The 15,455-nt window shown below is 33.8% G+C and overlaps 1 protein-coding gene across 2 annotated transcripts; it reads left to right on the plus strand.

Moving 5' to 3' along the window:
• Positions 1-250: 250 nt before the first annotated feature.
• Positions 251-8,975, plus strand: LOC149896650 (uncharacterized). Of its 2 annotated transcripts, XM_090117537.1 has the most exons (6): positions 251-432; positions 1,514-1,630; positions 2,482-2,569; positions 6,599-6,933; positions 7,792-8,208; positions 8,896-8,975. In XM_090117537.1, exons 1-6 carry the CDS (start codon positions 251-253, stop codon positions 8,927-8,929), a joined length of 1,173 nt encoding a protein of 390 aa, XP_089973663.1. In that variant the 3' UTR covers positions 8,930-8,975. The 2 variants fall into 2 exon arrangements, with proteins under 2 accessions (XP_089973663.1, XP_089973661.1); XM_090117535.1 differs by lacking the exons at positions 6,599-6,933; positions 7,792-8,208; positions 8,896-8,975 and having other exon boundaries at positions 2,482-4,818.
• Positions 8,976-15,455: the final 6,480 nt, after the last annotated feature.

A 15,455-nucleotide genomic window follows, 5' to 3' on the forward strand; every position in this document is an offset into this window, starting at 1 on the left:
CTATCATCAATCGATACAATATTATCGACTAGACGAACAAGTGAACGTCCCTAGCCCGCCATGTTTGTTAATTGTTCCCCGATTTGTTTACTTAGGTATGCAGGAAAAGTACATGCATATGGCAGTTCCATATGATCGTTGTTCAGAGTAAATGACCCTAAATTCATATTTTGTGTTCAACTCATCTACACTTCTTGTAACGATGTAAAATCGTGCGTATACATTGTAATACAATTTTCGATTGTACACAATGTTTTCAAGGAGATCTAACGATAAAAATAAGAAGCCCGCTACAAATATATCTGTATTGGCTCGAAGTGATTATGGGAACTTCTTTACGAAGTCGGTTACACAAGATTTTACTAAAGTACAAACAACGACCCCGAAATCTGACGATGGTACAGTAACAAGAGATGATCTGTATAAAGGCTGGTATGTATAACTCCGTAATTAGTATAAAACAAAGCCGCTTTCTCTGTCCCTATATCACTTTAAAGGGACAGAGAAAGCGACTTTGTTTTATGTATATGTCGGGACATAGGGATGTCCATATGTATGCTTAAATCCTTAAAACTATGCAACGGATTTTGATGCATTTTTTTTTAATAGAGAGAGTGATTCAAGAGGAAGGTTTTAATATATAATTTATAAGGTTTTAGATAAAGTGGGTGAAGCCGCGGACAGAAAACTTAATTGTTTATAATATTATAAAATAAAAGGCTTATTTACAAATACAACAAGCATTAACTGTTACTTAGTCAGATAAGATATATAGATAATAATAGCATATTATGGGAGCCATTGCTTTGGCATAAACAACAATATTAATAATAGCCTTTAAATTACATTTCCCGCAGCCGGAGGCCCCAAAAGAAACTCAGATATACTTAGAAACTACATTTAATATCTAAAGTGAGACTTTTACACCCATGTCTGCACGATGCAGACCGGAGTTAAAGAATGAATTTATACATTTTAATAATTATAAAGACGTAAGCTTGGATGCTAACTCAGGGAAATCGCACCAACATTCTATTACCGTGCGAACGGCGTATTCAGCAGTTTCGTATGAAGGCAGGGCCGTATCTTTTATTTCAACACACAACAATAACATGAAATAAAAATAAATAAATGAACTTTGTTCTACGCTCAAGTGTAAAACACTGTACCAAGGAAGCAGTCAATTAGATGTTTAATTGCATCTGCCCCAGTGTAATGACATTCTACAATGCCTCAATTTATTTTCATGCAAAAATATGTACATATCAATTATAATCATGACCGCCTCCTTGGTACAGTGGTTGACGCGTGAGCGTCCTGGGTTCGATTCCCGGTGGAGATGAAGAAAAAAAAATGTCTCGGTCTGGCAGGACACAGAAGGCTGATCATCTACATGTCCCTAAAGAAAATAGATCAGTGAAACAGATGTATAATGCATCTGCCCCTCACCCCACTAGGGGACATGGGACTTCACTTAATTATAATCACATTTTAAACTGTTCATATTTTTCAGCAACATAAAGCAAACAAATGTATATCAAAGTATGCAAAATTATGCAAACCAGAATCGAATAGAAAAGCAGTTAAATAATGCGCTACAGAAACCAGTTGATATGGGACCAGGACATAGGTAAGTTATTTGATTATTAAACTATACTAATATTTTAAAGCTGAAGAGTTTGTTTGTTTGTTTGAACATGCTAATCTCAGGAACTTCATTTCCGATTTGAAAAATACTTTCGGTGTTAGATAGCCCATTTATGAAGGAAGGCTATATTGGCTATATATCATCGCGCTAAGACCAACAGGAGCGTAGCAATGCGGGTGAAACCGCGAAGCGCAGCTGGTTCTAGATGCAACATTGTGTTTGTAGTAAGGCAGAAAAAATATTAAATCATATTATGTCTTCATTTAATTTGAAGTTACAAATGTTTAGATACTACTAGTGGTCCGCCCCGGCTTCGCCCGTGGTACATATTTTGCAATAAAAGGTAGCCTATGTCCTTTCTCGGGTATCAAAATATCTGCATACCAAATTTCATGCAAATTGGTTCAGTAGTTTAGGCGTGATTGAGTAACAGACAGACAGACAGAGTTACTTTCGCATTTATAATATTAGTAAGGATTGCTTATTTGGACCTATTTATGCAAACAGGGACCAACCCACACCGGATCAATTTATCATTTTATGTCTTCATTTAATTTAAATTACAAACGTTTAGATACTATTGCTTATTTACAAACACATTCCTCGCACATTATTGGTGGTAATGCACCCTAAATGGACATATTTAATTCAAAGTTACAATTTTCATTTATTGCGTATTGGTAACAATACAATAATTGCAAATAGTTATTTTTTTAATACATATATAATTTTAATTTATATAGACATCCCTCTGTATCGTATTATATCTGTATTGTCTGTATTGTATTCCAATTAAAATACAATCTACCCTCTAAAAGAACTATTATTTTCAGCATGTTACAACGCATGGGCTGGACAGGCGGAGGCCTCGGGAGAACAGGCGACGGTATCTTAGAACCGATAGCACCAAATGCAACTTATGTAAGTGGCCAGAGTAGAAACTACGGCACCGGTAATATGAGCGGCGCCGCAAAACGTAGATTTAAACGCATGTGCAAAGCCAACATTCCCCCGGAGAAAGCAATACACTTGTGTCGGAAAACTTTGAAAGACTTGAAGGAAGAAGTGCAGAAAATTGATCAGGGGATTACTGAAGATGACTCGGTTAATGTTACAAATGATACGCAAAAACAAGGCTTAGTAGTGGAGCCTTCGCAGGGTAAAGGGCTAAACTGTGGCCCTAAAGACAATCCTAGGGATTTACAACTACAGAATGATGAACGAAGACGAAAGGAATTCAGTGCATCGTGCGTTAAATCAAGCCATTCTCAAAATCCACAAAGTTATGGACCGCGAAATCGTGAACGGCAATATGGGCTACAAAATGGCCCGTATAGTCCGTGGGAAAGACGTGGGCTTCAAGAATATGGCCCGCAACTTTCACTAAACCTCTTGCCAAATTTAAAAAATACTTATTCAAAATCCCGTACTCCAGAAAATAATATTGAAACGTCCAATGCTCAAACAAAAGAAGCCAAACGTCCCATACGAGTGGGGATTTACAATTACAGAATGATGAACGAAGACGAAAGAAATTCAGTGCATCGTGCGTTAAATAAAGCCATTCTCAAAATAGGTGCGAAGGGAATTGGACCGAGATTTCTAAGCCTCGATCATAAACCGGGCTGGGTTCAAATAGTTTGCGAAGACGAACATAGCAGGGATTGGCTTTTCGATGAAGTGCCCAAACTAATACCTTGGCCGGATGCGGTTCTTCACGTTCGTGAGGAAAAAGTTCTTGAAGAAAGTGTGGTGGTGTATATACCACAATATGAAGCCCAGTCTATAGACGAAGCTATAAATCTATTAGCCGTTCAAAATGAGGGCTTAAATACAGAATCCTGGGAAGTCATTAAAGCAAGGACGATAGGAAACGGTCTAGCAGTTGCATTCATTATTGACATGAAATCCCTTGAAACGTTAAAGAAAAATGATCTTAAAGCTGTTCTCGGGTTTAAGACGATTCAGTTCAAAATAAATTATGACGCCGATCCGAACTCGATTTTGTTGGAAAGTGTATTTGATGGTGTGACTGATTCTTTAGGCATTAACATTGGGCCTAATCGTTCATTAGAACCAGACATGCAAACAAACAAGTATGAAAGAAGACCTGTATTACAGGAACAAATCGAACCTTTTACACCCCTAGATCGTGATGACAGACCCTACCTTCCAAATCCTGACGCACTAGAACATGAAACTAGACCATATTACCAAGATTCTTTACCACGTAACGGTCGTTCTAAACCTTATACCGGAGGTTATCGACCCCCAGAGTATGATGAAACATATTATGATCCCCCAAATTACCCTGAAAGATATTCGCGATATTATGAAAACCCAGGGGGTTATAATGATTATTATGGCAATTATGAAGATAGTTATCGTAATTATTTTTCTAGAGGTTTTAATGAACCAGAATGGGATCATATACAAGAAGATAGCCCAGTTGATAATGAATTAAGGGGAAGTTTCTCCCCTCGTAGAAATTATCATCAATCCTTTCAAAACAATCCTAAAAGAGAAAGTTTTAGAGGTAGAAATGTTCGTCCCAGTAATAATTATGATCGTTCAGGAACTTTACGACGCGGCAAGTCTAAACGAACCGGGCTGCCTGGCCGGGGATCGTTCAGAAATATGTAAATGAAAATGAGTTTAAGGAACGTTTTTAAGCTATTGCATAGCTTTTATCTCAGACTTTGAGCGCGGCGACCGAATGTAAAAATTCCGTAACGAAAAAACCTAACACCCCCCACTACAACCGGCAAAGCGATGCGATGCTATGCAATGCTTTACCGCGGCAGACCTCGAGTGCCGCACGTATTTTTTTTATTATTCTTATTATTTGTATATGTTATTAGGATTTAGGATATAAAGTGACGCGTTTGTTTGCGAACTTTCTTTGTTTGTTTTATGCGGATAATGTGCAACATAATTAGTTGAAATAAATTAGTTATATATGTATAATGAATTATTTGGTGATTACATCAAACAAATAGCTCCCATCGGATCGAATGTAAAAAAACATTTGATGAGAAAGGGAATACTACAAGCTATTTATTTTATAAGCGTTATTTTCATTCGATAATTATTCAATTAAAGAAAATGGTTTTTTGTTCTCTGGTCAAAATTTATTATAAGTAAACTGTTTATTTAAGACATGCTTTTTATAACTAATATAATATATAAATGTTATAATATATGTACCTAGTTTTATTATTGTTTGAAAGCGTTCAATCTGAATGCCGTCGACATTTGCGTTACAATTCATAAATTCTTTTCTAATGTGAACATTTTACAAGTCAAACAGGATGAAAAAATTAAAAAAAGGTTCCCTGTCGCCTTTTATTTTAGTTCCTGTTGTATTTTAAATTGTATTCAGATCAGTTGATTTGTAACTAGTTATAAATTATTGAAAATTAAGTGCCTCTTTCAATTTACAATTACCTTTAGGTACACCCAGGGCTCCCGGGAAAAGGCCCTGTGTTTATATTTGACTCCCCCTGGCCAGTAGGTACATACTATTCTGATAAATATAATAAATAAATATACAAATGGATAAACTCTACTGTGTTTTGTCGAAATAAAAGCTGTCACCATATTGTGCTAAATATTATTGTTCAACTAGCTTTCCGCCCGCAGCTTCGCAAACGTTTTCAAAGGAAAACCCGCATAGTTCCCGTTACCGCGGGATTTCCGGGATAAAACCTATCCTATATGTTAATCCAGTTCATCCTGTATATGTGTGCTAAATTTCATTGTAATCGGTTCAGTAGTATTTGCGTGAAAGAGTAACAAATATACATACTTACACATACACATACGAGTACATTCATCCTCACAAACTTTCGCATTTATAATATTAGTGTAGGATGTATTACGAATCTATATATAATATATAAAACTCAATGGTGACTGATATAGTGATCTATCAACGCACAGCCCAAACCACTCGACGTATCGGGCTGAAATTTGGCATGCAGGTAGATGTTAGGACGTAGGCATCCGCTAAGAAAGGTTTTCCCGAAATTCTTGCGGGAACGGGGAAAAACGGGGATGCACGTACAAAGTCGTGGGCGGAAGCTAGTACTATATAATTGTCATTCTATCTGATGGATAAGCTAAACAGAACATATGAGAAAGCTGTGAAATCGACTGTACGTAACGTGACGTAACGGACGTGTCCCTTAAATGTGCTAAACGTAGATTTACTACTTTAATAAACAGAAGATATTTGGCATTGATGAAATAAAGACATAATATATTGGAGGTATGAAATTAAAATCACATTATTTGAAAGATTTTTTACTTTATTATTCACTAGGTTTCCGCCTGCGCAGTCAAAGAAAAACCCGCATGGTTCCCGTTCCCGTGTGATTTCTGGGATTGCGTCATTTTCCCGGTATAAAAAGTAGCATAATATGTCCTTTCTCGGGTATCAAAATATCTCTATACCAAATTTCATGATAATTGGTTCAGTAGTTTAGGCGTGATTGAGAAACAGACAGACAGACAGAATTACTTTCGCATTTATAATATTAGTATAGATTACAAAAATATAAATCGTACTGACTGTTGTATCAAAGTCCCCATTTGTCCGTCGTGACTACACTAAACTATACAGGTATTGTTGGCTTTCTGTGTCCCTTTACTGGGAACAAAAATTGGTTTATTACTATGACTAACATCACATTTACTAATTTATGTTATCCTTTTTGCTAACAATTTTAATGTTTATATTGTTTTCAACAATTTTGCAAAATATATGAAAATACTAAAGATCTGGTGGGAACACCGGTAGCCGAGAGGTCAGGCATTGCCCGGATCTTATTGTGTGGGTTCGAATCCCGCCTCGTGATAGAATTTTTTCTATTCTTTAAAACAATCTCATTTATACATTTGAATGCTATGAAATTAAATATCAAAATTTAAAGTATATTTTTTTTTCAGGCGACAAAAACGAAAGGACTGGGCCAGTCACACGCGCCGAAAGTACGACAAAGAAGCGCGCCAAATAGTAGACCGAAAGATAAATTCCGAACGAATGTTTTACTCACAATACTAGACTTTGTGAAAGACGACAAAAAAATCCAACTCGAATTTGACAAAAAAGTACAACAATCGGAAAGGAAAATAATACATACAATGGTACAAGAGATGATTAATTCTGATCATCTGGTTTCTGGTAAATATGATGATGACGTTCAAAAGGATATTGTGCGAGAAATTATCACGTTCAATGATTATGTTTTGGTAACAGAGAGTCATGGCGTACGTCCGGAACGGTAAGTATTATTAAAAAATAAAAAAAAGACGTGTGGCACTCGGGGACTGCCGCGATAAAGCTATTGCATGCTATGCCTTCAAGCCAAACCTCCGAGCCCGTCGGAGTGGGGAGCGTGAGGTTTTTTCGTTACGGAATTTCTGGATTCGGTCCCCGCGCTCAAGGCCCGCGATAGAAGCTATGCAATAGCTTAAAAAAATAACTATTTTGATCTAGGTAGTTTGATATCTATAAACTTTTTGTTTTTGAAGTGAAACTTCTTCAGGCGCGTTGAGAGTAAAACTTCAAGGTCGAGTCACGGCAATACCGTCACGTCAGAGTAAGGCTACGATTTTGGTATCTTTGAATCTTGTCAAAGAAGTTTCACTTTTGACACGTGTGCTCGGCACACACGCTCTTTTTTTAGTAAAAACGTATGTTTATACCTTTTTTGCTTTAGCCTATAAAATTCAAATGCATTAAGTTTTCGTCCCTGACTACAGTTATAGATGTGAACATATTGCAAGTATGAGAAATCATCTTTCTCGAAAATATTAATTTGTAAACTAAACTTAACTAATGTAGAGATACTTACTGCTTTTAAATTTTTATAATTATTATAGATTTGCCTGTTTCATAAATTGTTTGAAGTTTTTTTTTAATCTTGCTAAAGCAGTTTCAATTCTGACACGTGTGCTCGGTACACACCCTCTTTTAAATACTTTTATATTTATAGATAAATTAAAGTAGTAATTTGATATTTAGTTTATTTCATAGCAATCAAATGCATTTTTTCTATTCTTTAAAAAAATTAATAATAAAAAAATTAATAATAAAAAAATTAATAACATTTTAAAATATTTCTTTTTCATTTCTACAGAAAACTCGTAATCTATAAAGAAGCCCCAGAAAATATGTATCTCATAATACCAGACGATTTGGTAGATACAGCCCAAAGCCAAATATATGAAGACTCGAAGGACCAAAAACAGACGGAATCCACAAAAATTAATAATTCTTTAACAGAAGAAAATAACAAAGAAAATACAAATGAAAAACAAAAAGATGATATTTTAAACACAATAATAGATTTCTTCATAGATTTCGCAAGTGCAGATGTTTTTACAGAGTTAAGGTTTCTGGGCACTTTCAATAAAACTGAATATGACGCTATCGTGACGTTTTTTAAACTATTTGGGAGTGATGAAAAATCTGAAGCCAAAGATAAAATAGCAGATATTTTAAATGATGAGAAATATGAATATAAATTGCGAGATAATTTTAATGGGTCTACTGTGTGAGTAGTATTTCCTTGTGTTTGATTTTCCGCGAGTATTATAACACTACTGTGCCCCGCGGTTTCACCCGCATTGTTCTGCTCCTGTTGGTCTTAGCGTGATGATATATAGTCTTTAGCCTTCCTCGATAAATGGGCTATCTAACACCGAAAGAATTTTTCAAATCGGACCAGAAGTTCCTGAGATTAGCGCGTTCAAACAAACAAAATCTTCAGCTTTAACCGCCTTCTTCGCCTTCTACCGCCATCTTGTTACAAATGACCCGAAAAATTCCGGCTCATTTGTAACAGGATGGCGGTTCTACAGGGGTCTTAGTACGCAATGACAAAAAGAAAAATGATGGTCAGAACGCTGATACCGGATACCTTAAGATACTGTAATATTTTATAGGTATTAGAGAATCTTAACATAAAATATTATAGTATCTTCACCGTGTGTGACGCCCTTTAAACTAAATACCTGTAAATCTATACTAATATTATAAAGAGGAAACCTTTGTATGTTTGTATGTGTGTATTGAATAGGCTCAAAAACTACTGGATCGATTTCAAAATTTCTTTTATCATTAATTAGAGAGATTCTACCGAATCCGTATAGGCTATATTTTATCCCGGAAAACGTAAATATGTACCACGGGCGAAGCCGGGGCGGACCGTAAGTAAATTATAATTTTGTTTTTTTTTCAGGATATACAAGCTGATCAAAGATGGAAAAAGTTAGAAATAAGTCGTCCGAAACTACTAGATAGTACTTATTATTATAATAAATAAATATTTAAATGTGTTACTGTGTTTAAATTTATTTTAGTTTAGTCCCTCTAAAAATCTTTTCAAAAGAATTCATTTTTAAAATATAAGCTAATGTGTAATTTATATTTTATACGTATAGAAAATCTGTAGTCCACACTCACACAAAAACTGCTGGACAGATTTTGAAGAAACTCTTCTCGAAGAAAGTCCTTGTGAATGTACAGACAACAGATTATTTGAAAAATTTAATTTGGATTTGAGCATGGTAAAACTAGGTACATGCGAACATAATCGCGGGCAAAGGTAGTCTACAATAATGTGAGTTTGGTTGAACATGCTAATCTCAGGAACTACTGAGTCGAAAATAAAAGATAAATTGTATATATGTAGTTAAAAAACAGCCTACAATAAGATAAATAAGTACATAAAATTATGGTAATAACATTGAGAAAAACCATAATGGTTTGAATTATTAAACGCCGTTGCCAACAGCAGCCAACCCCCAACAGGCTATATAAATTACTAGCCGCTCCGCGCGGTTTCACCCCCGTGGCTCCTCTCCTGTTGGTCGTAGCGCGATGATATATAGCCTACTAGCTTTCTGCCCGCGGCTTCGCCCGCGTTTTCAAAGAAGAACCCGTTCCCGTAGGATTTCCGGGATAAAACCTATCCTATGTCCTTTCTCGGGTATCAAAATATCTCTATACCGAATTTCATGCAAGTTGGTTCAGTAGTTAAGGCGTGATTGAGTAACAGACAGACAGACAGAGTTACTTTCGCATTTATAATATTAGTATGGATAGCCTTCCTCGATAAATGAGCTATCTAACACCGAAAGAATTTTTCAAATCGGACCAGTAGTTCTCGAGATTAGCGCGTTCAAACAAACAAACAAACAAACTCTTCAGCTTTATAATATTAGTATAGATTACATCACTCTTTTATCATAGGAGCAGACTGCAGAGCATCTATCATTTCATCACAGAATATGTAATAGTAGCTAAACGCTAATACATGTATCATGCTCGATTTTTTATAAAATTGCACGAATAGTTTTTCATAAAAGAAAAATCACAGTCAGTAGTAAAGAGAAAAATGATAAGTGAAGCAAATTTTGTAATGTAGGTATTTAAGCAATAACTCACTTTTTATCCAAGTAGAGTGAAATCAAACTGAAAATCATTAAAACTTGATATGTGGTGGAATTTGAACCAATTTCAGTGTCTTAAATTAATTATTCAAGTGTACCAAAAGAAATCTAGATGTACCTATAAATAAATATTTTTGTTGATAAAGTGTCGCCTGCAGCTGTTTTTACTATAGGTACACCACGCCATCTATCGAGTATCGAGAGTCGATATTACCATTGTTTTATTGTTATGTCATATTTGAATTTTGAACCCTAACGTAGTCTACATCTATTATAACTATTTTGAAACACATTAAAGATTAAAAAATTAGCTACCACTGAGCCTTTTATCTCTCTACGTCTATTGCTTGGCGAGTTACAGTCAATTATCGTTTTTTTATTTTCCTGAAAAGTGTTTTTGCAGTTATCGTTTTATTTTCTGGGGACGGCGATATTGTCATAATGTGATCCAATTTTCAAATAAACAATTTTGTACAAATTACATGTTTCTATGTAAATGAAACTAGGCTTTGATTGTTTCTGATTTGTATTATTTTAATAGATACCTTTAATATCTAATGAAAAAAAAAATGTTGGGTGGTTTTATGAAACCACGGTAAAAGTGAAACTGTTCGAACGGTTCCGAACACTGCTTTGTGTAGCGCATGTCGCGTGTCGGTCGGCTGCCGAGTAGGTATACCTACTCGGCAGCCGCGATACACGCGACATGCGCTACACAGACCAAAAAGTTTGAGACGATGTAATAAAAGTTTCACTTTAAAAAAATGTTTATCGATCTGTAGCTTGTAGGTAGTAAGTAGTGACATAATACATTTCAGATAGGTAATAAGTAATAACACTTTTACGTGTGAATTTGTTACATGCAGCTATTAAGTATTAGGTCATGAAATGTGTATAGTAGCTATTAGGTCAATAATCAACTTCATTTCATAAAGTCTAGTTAAAATCAGTGCAGCCGTTTTAAATTTGAATAAACATACGAATATGTTACATATTTTTTCCGTCAGTTTTCATTGATTTCGTATAATACTCACAATTATATGAATTTATTAATTAAGACTGTTCTATAAAACTAGCAGTGCCCCGCGGTTTTACCCTCAACTCCTGTTGGTCTTAGAGAGATGATATATAGCCTGCCTTCCTCGATAAATGGGCTATCTAACACCGAAATATTTTTTCAAATCGGACCAGTTGTTCCTCAGATTAGCGCGTTCAAACAAACAAACTCTACAGCTTTATAATATTAGTATAAATACATAGAGGCTAGAGCCATTGTACTATTGTGAAATTCTCTACCATTTTGATATTATGACCTCAAATTTTTTTTGTATGATCAATTTAGATCATTTCAAATCTGAAAATGGCGGGATTGTAAAAAAAAACAACAAATATTATCTCACGATTTAATGAAATACCGTATATATACATTACATTTTCATTATTACACTGAATTTCGTTCACAAACAGGATATTACTGAAATCAAACATCGTGGGGCGAACTGTCTTTTAATCAACTATAAATAAACAAAAGCAGTCTCTATATTATCACTTAAATAGGATATGGCAACACTACGGAACTAAACTATACTATAGTCCGTGTCAATAATGGATCGAATCGAAAATTGAATCGATCTTTTATTGGCGCGGTTTCTACTTACAGCACTCGAATCGGTTTTTTGAATTAGTTAGACATTTTAAATTGTTCCCTAACTGTGAAAAATCTATTACAACATTTCTAACTTTACAAACATACTTTGTCTTGTAATAACATATTTTAATGAATAAAAAATTAAACAAAATACATTATTTATTGATATTTAAACTCTATACAAACAAATGGTCCAAGAAGCTTATATCTAATTACCTAACTAACTACCTAAGTGTGAAAGGGATAAAAAAAACATACAGGCGTCATTCAACGTCATATTTTCTTGTTACAAGTTAATGTTCATACTGAAATTTCCAGTGTATTAGATATAAGCTTCTTGGTCTTACCACAAAACAATTTAAACACAGTCTAACTTTAAACCAGGGATCTGTCACTTTAATAGTTGTCTATGTGATATACGACAAAACCAGACTAAAGAGAACCCGCGCTTAAAGTTAAACCCTGTCTAAAGTTTTTTGTGGTACGACAGTAAATGTCTAACTAATTCTACAAATTTTACACATACGATACTCTAAAATTACGATTATAGTAAAAAAGAGATACAACCCATTTCACCCGTCTCCACTCGGATATGTCCACAAACGCTTGACACTGTTTTATTATCGTTTTTAATTATCCTAAACACCAATGTTATGGTGTGTCCACACAGAGCGTACTTTGGCTCTGTGTTGACGAACCATTATAATTATGAGAATGAACAAAAAAAAATTAATATTATGGTACATCTACACAGTTAATCCGAACCGAATTTAAGGTGATTTAGACTAGCTCCATAGAAAAAACTAAACAGAGCCACTTAAATGATAGTATATTGTCATCAGCTCTGTGTGGGTGCACCATATAAGAAAATAAAGTAAAGAATACGTAAAATCATATAATTTTTAACTAAAATCGTGTATTGCTGTCGGAAAATTGACTTTTATTTGATTATATTCTACAAAAGAGTATTTACATACATTTGGCTATATTCCCTCATATGATATTAAATGTCTGTGGCAAAAAAAAAAACAAAATCTTGGCGCTCGATATAACCCTCTCGCTCGCACACACACTACACGCTATCGCTATCCCGCTCGCACTTATCATTCTATTCCATTTTCGCAATATTTATGGCGTGTAATAGATGTTAGTAATAATTTAGTTTTAAATGTACATCAGATATTTATTTTATACATTTCTATGATACGAAATCGGTATTATAAAATTTTAAATTTTCTGTAAGAACTCGAAATATTGAAATTGGTAGGTAATTTATTTTTTATTTATTTTCGACAAATATATTAGCTGATAATAATAAATCATTAGCTGATGTTTTAAATTTGAATAAATAGCCCTCTCTTTCTTGAATTCATTTAAATATGAGATGGCATTATACTTAGATTACAAAATAAAAGACAGATGGAGCGTTGCCGAACTAAACCGAATGATTTTTCGTCATTTCCATAAAGCTATGTGTGCTGTCATTTCGCCGTTGCACTGTACGAACACGGTGCTTCTGTGTGCGTGTTATGTTACCAGATATTGAAAAATTTCCCAAATTTTTGCCCGACTACGGAAGAAAGAGGGTTATGTTTTTCGAGTGTATGTATGTATATGTATAATATTTGTATTGTAATTTTTTATGTATATGTAATGTATGAGTATGTGTAATATTTCTTTGACACGCCCTGCAGTATAAACTGTTGGATCGATTTTGAGTTGTGAGGTGTCATTGCAATCATCTGAATTATGAAGGTAGTGGTGGTAGTGACGTAGGCTATATAAATAAGTAGTCATGTTTTAATTTTTATTTTCATACAAATTCGGGTTTATGATATTATTTCATAATATTGCAAAAATTATTTTGTTACATAAAGCACCTATCTACTAAAGTTAAATATGGACAAAATAATTTTATTCAATTTTTAATTAATTACATTAAAAAACAGTTTTTATTTTTCAAAACATAATATGAATGCGAATAGCGGTAGTTATTAATCGAGAATGCGGGACATTTTATTTTCAATTTTCATCATATCCATCACGGAGTTCACATGAATTAAATCGCGAGCGAAAACGACTATGACGCTTTTTATAAAAGTATCTAATAAAAAAAAATGTATAATGCTTATTAAAATAATCGAATAATGATCATGAACCTTTATTGCACTATAGAAATAATCACATTGACGATCGAAAAATCCAACAGCACTACCCCGAAGATCTTTTAACCATTTAACCGTTTTACCCCTAAAATTGGCAAATTCATTTTCAAAATACTGGCAGCATACGTTGAAGTTTTGAATTCCTTCGTTTAAGTAAAATTATTATTTGTATATAAAATTAAATAAGCCAAATAATCTACAGAAAACCTGTAAAACGATGTTTTATCTTTTTGTTTGTTTTCGGGAACAAATTTTACAGCATTTTAATATCACAAGACAGCATTTTTTTACTAAAATATCAAACCCATTTTGACGTATTGCATGACACTAGAATCGCTATAGCACTGCCGGAGGTTCGTATTCGTTTTTGATTTCGTATTTTCTTTGACAAGGGCGACGGACGATTGACATGCTCCATCTGCATTTTATTTTGTAATCTAAGGCATTATATTATTTATTACGAAAAACAACGAAAAATTACTTTTTGACTGTTTTTCTTTTCAAAGACTTATTTTTTATAGACAAACAATATTAGAATTTAATTTGAAATGCCAATTTTATTTTTCCAGTAATCTTTTTAATTTATTAATACGTTTTGTGGGGGAGAACGGTAGTAATATTTTTATTAGAGATATAAATATCTGAGTATTTACCATAGATATTTCTCCATGTAAATGTACGATGGATAAATCGCGAAGATTTATTGTACTGTTTTATTTACACGTGAAAGTATAGAAATAACTAAATAAAACTTCTCGAAGGCGGAATTCTATAAACGTTAAAAAATCGCGATTTTTTGAATGAGTAAATATTTTTAGACAATAAAATAATAATGTAGAGTAAATATAATTGTATTTCTTAAAATAAAATATAGGTATAATCTGTGAAAGGTATAAATGATTGATTAAATAACAATGGCAATACATAATGGCATGGTTATTGACAAAAATGCTGATGTTGCGCTTGCTTTTGAAGATTTCTTTAGTAGTGTCCCTGCTAGCATTACTAATAATTTAAACTCGTCTTCAGTACTTGCAGAGACCTTTTTGAGGGACCATGTTGCGGGGTGCAGTACATTATTTCAATTGCGTCACGTAACTGCTAATGATATTGTTACAGCATTTAAGACACTTAATTTAAAAAACACTTGTGATCTTTGGGGAATGTCCGTAAATTTAGTTAATAATATAATAGAAAATATTGCAAACAATTTAGCTTTCATATTTAATAAGTGTTGTGACTATGGTACATTTCCTAATTTACTAAAGCTTAGTAAAGTTATACCTCTATTTAAGAAAGGCGATCAAGAAGACTGTAACAACTATAGACCTATCTCGATTTTACCAACATTAAGTAAGGTATTCGAAAAGTTAATATTAAACCAATTGACTAGTCACTTTGCTTCTAATAATTTGCTGCACACCAAACAGTTTGGTTTCACAAAGGGGCGCTCAACCACAGATGCTGGAGTTGCACTACTAACACATATATATAAGGCATGGGAAAACTCAAAAAATGCTTTGGGGATATTTTG

Source organism: Colias eurytheme, chromosome 28, assembly GCF_061535395.1.
Source record: "Colias eurytheme isolate Ceu_HAF_F1 chromosome 28, ilColEury1 Martin Lab GWU primary, whole genome shotgun sequence".
In the NCBI taxonomy this organism is placed as follows: Eukaryota; Metazoa; Arthropoda; class Insecta; order Lepidoptera; family Pieridae; genus Colias; species Colias eurytheme.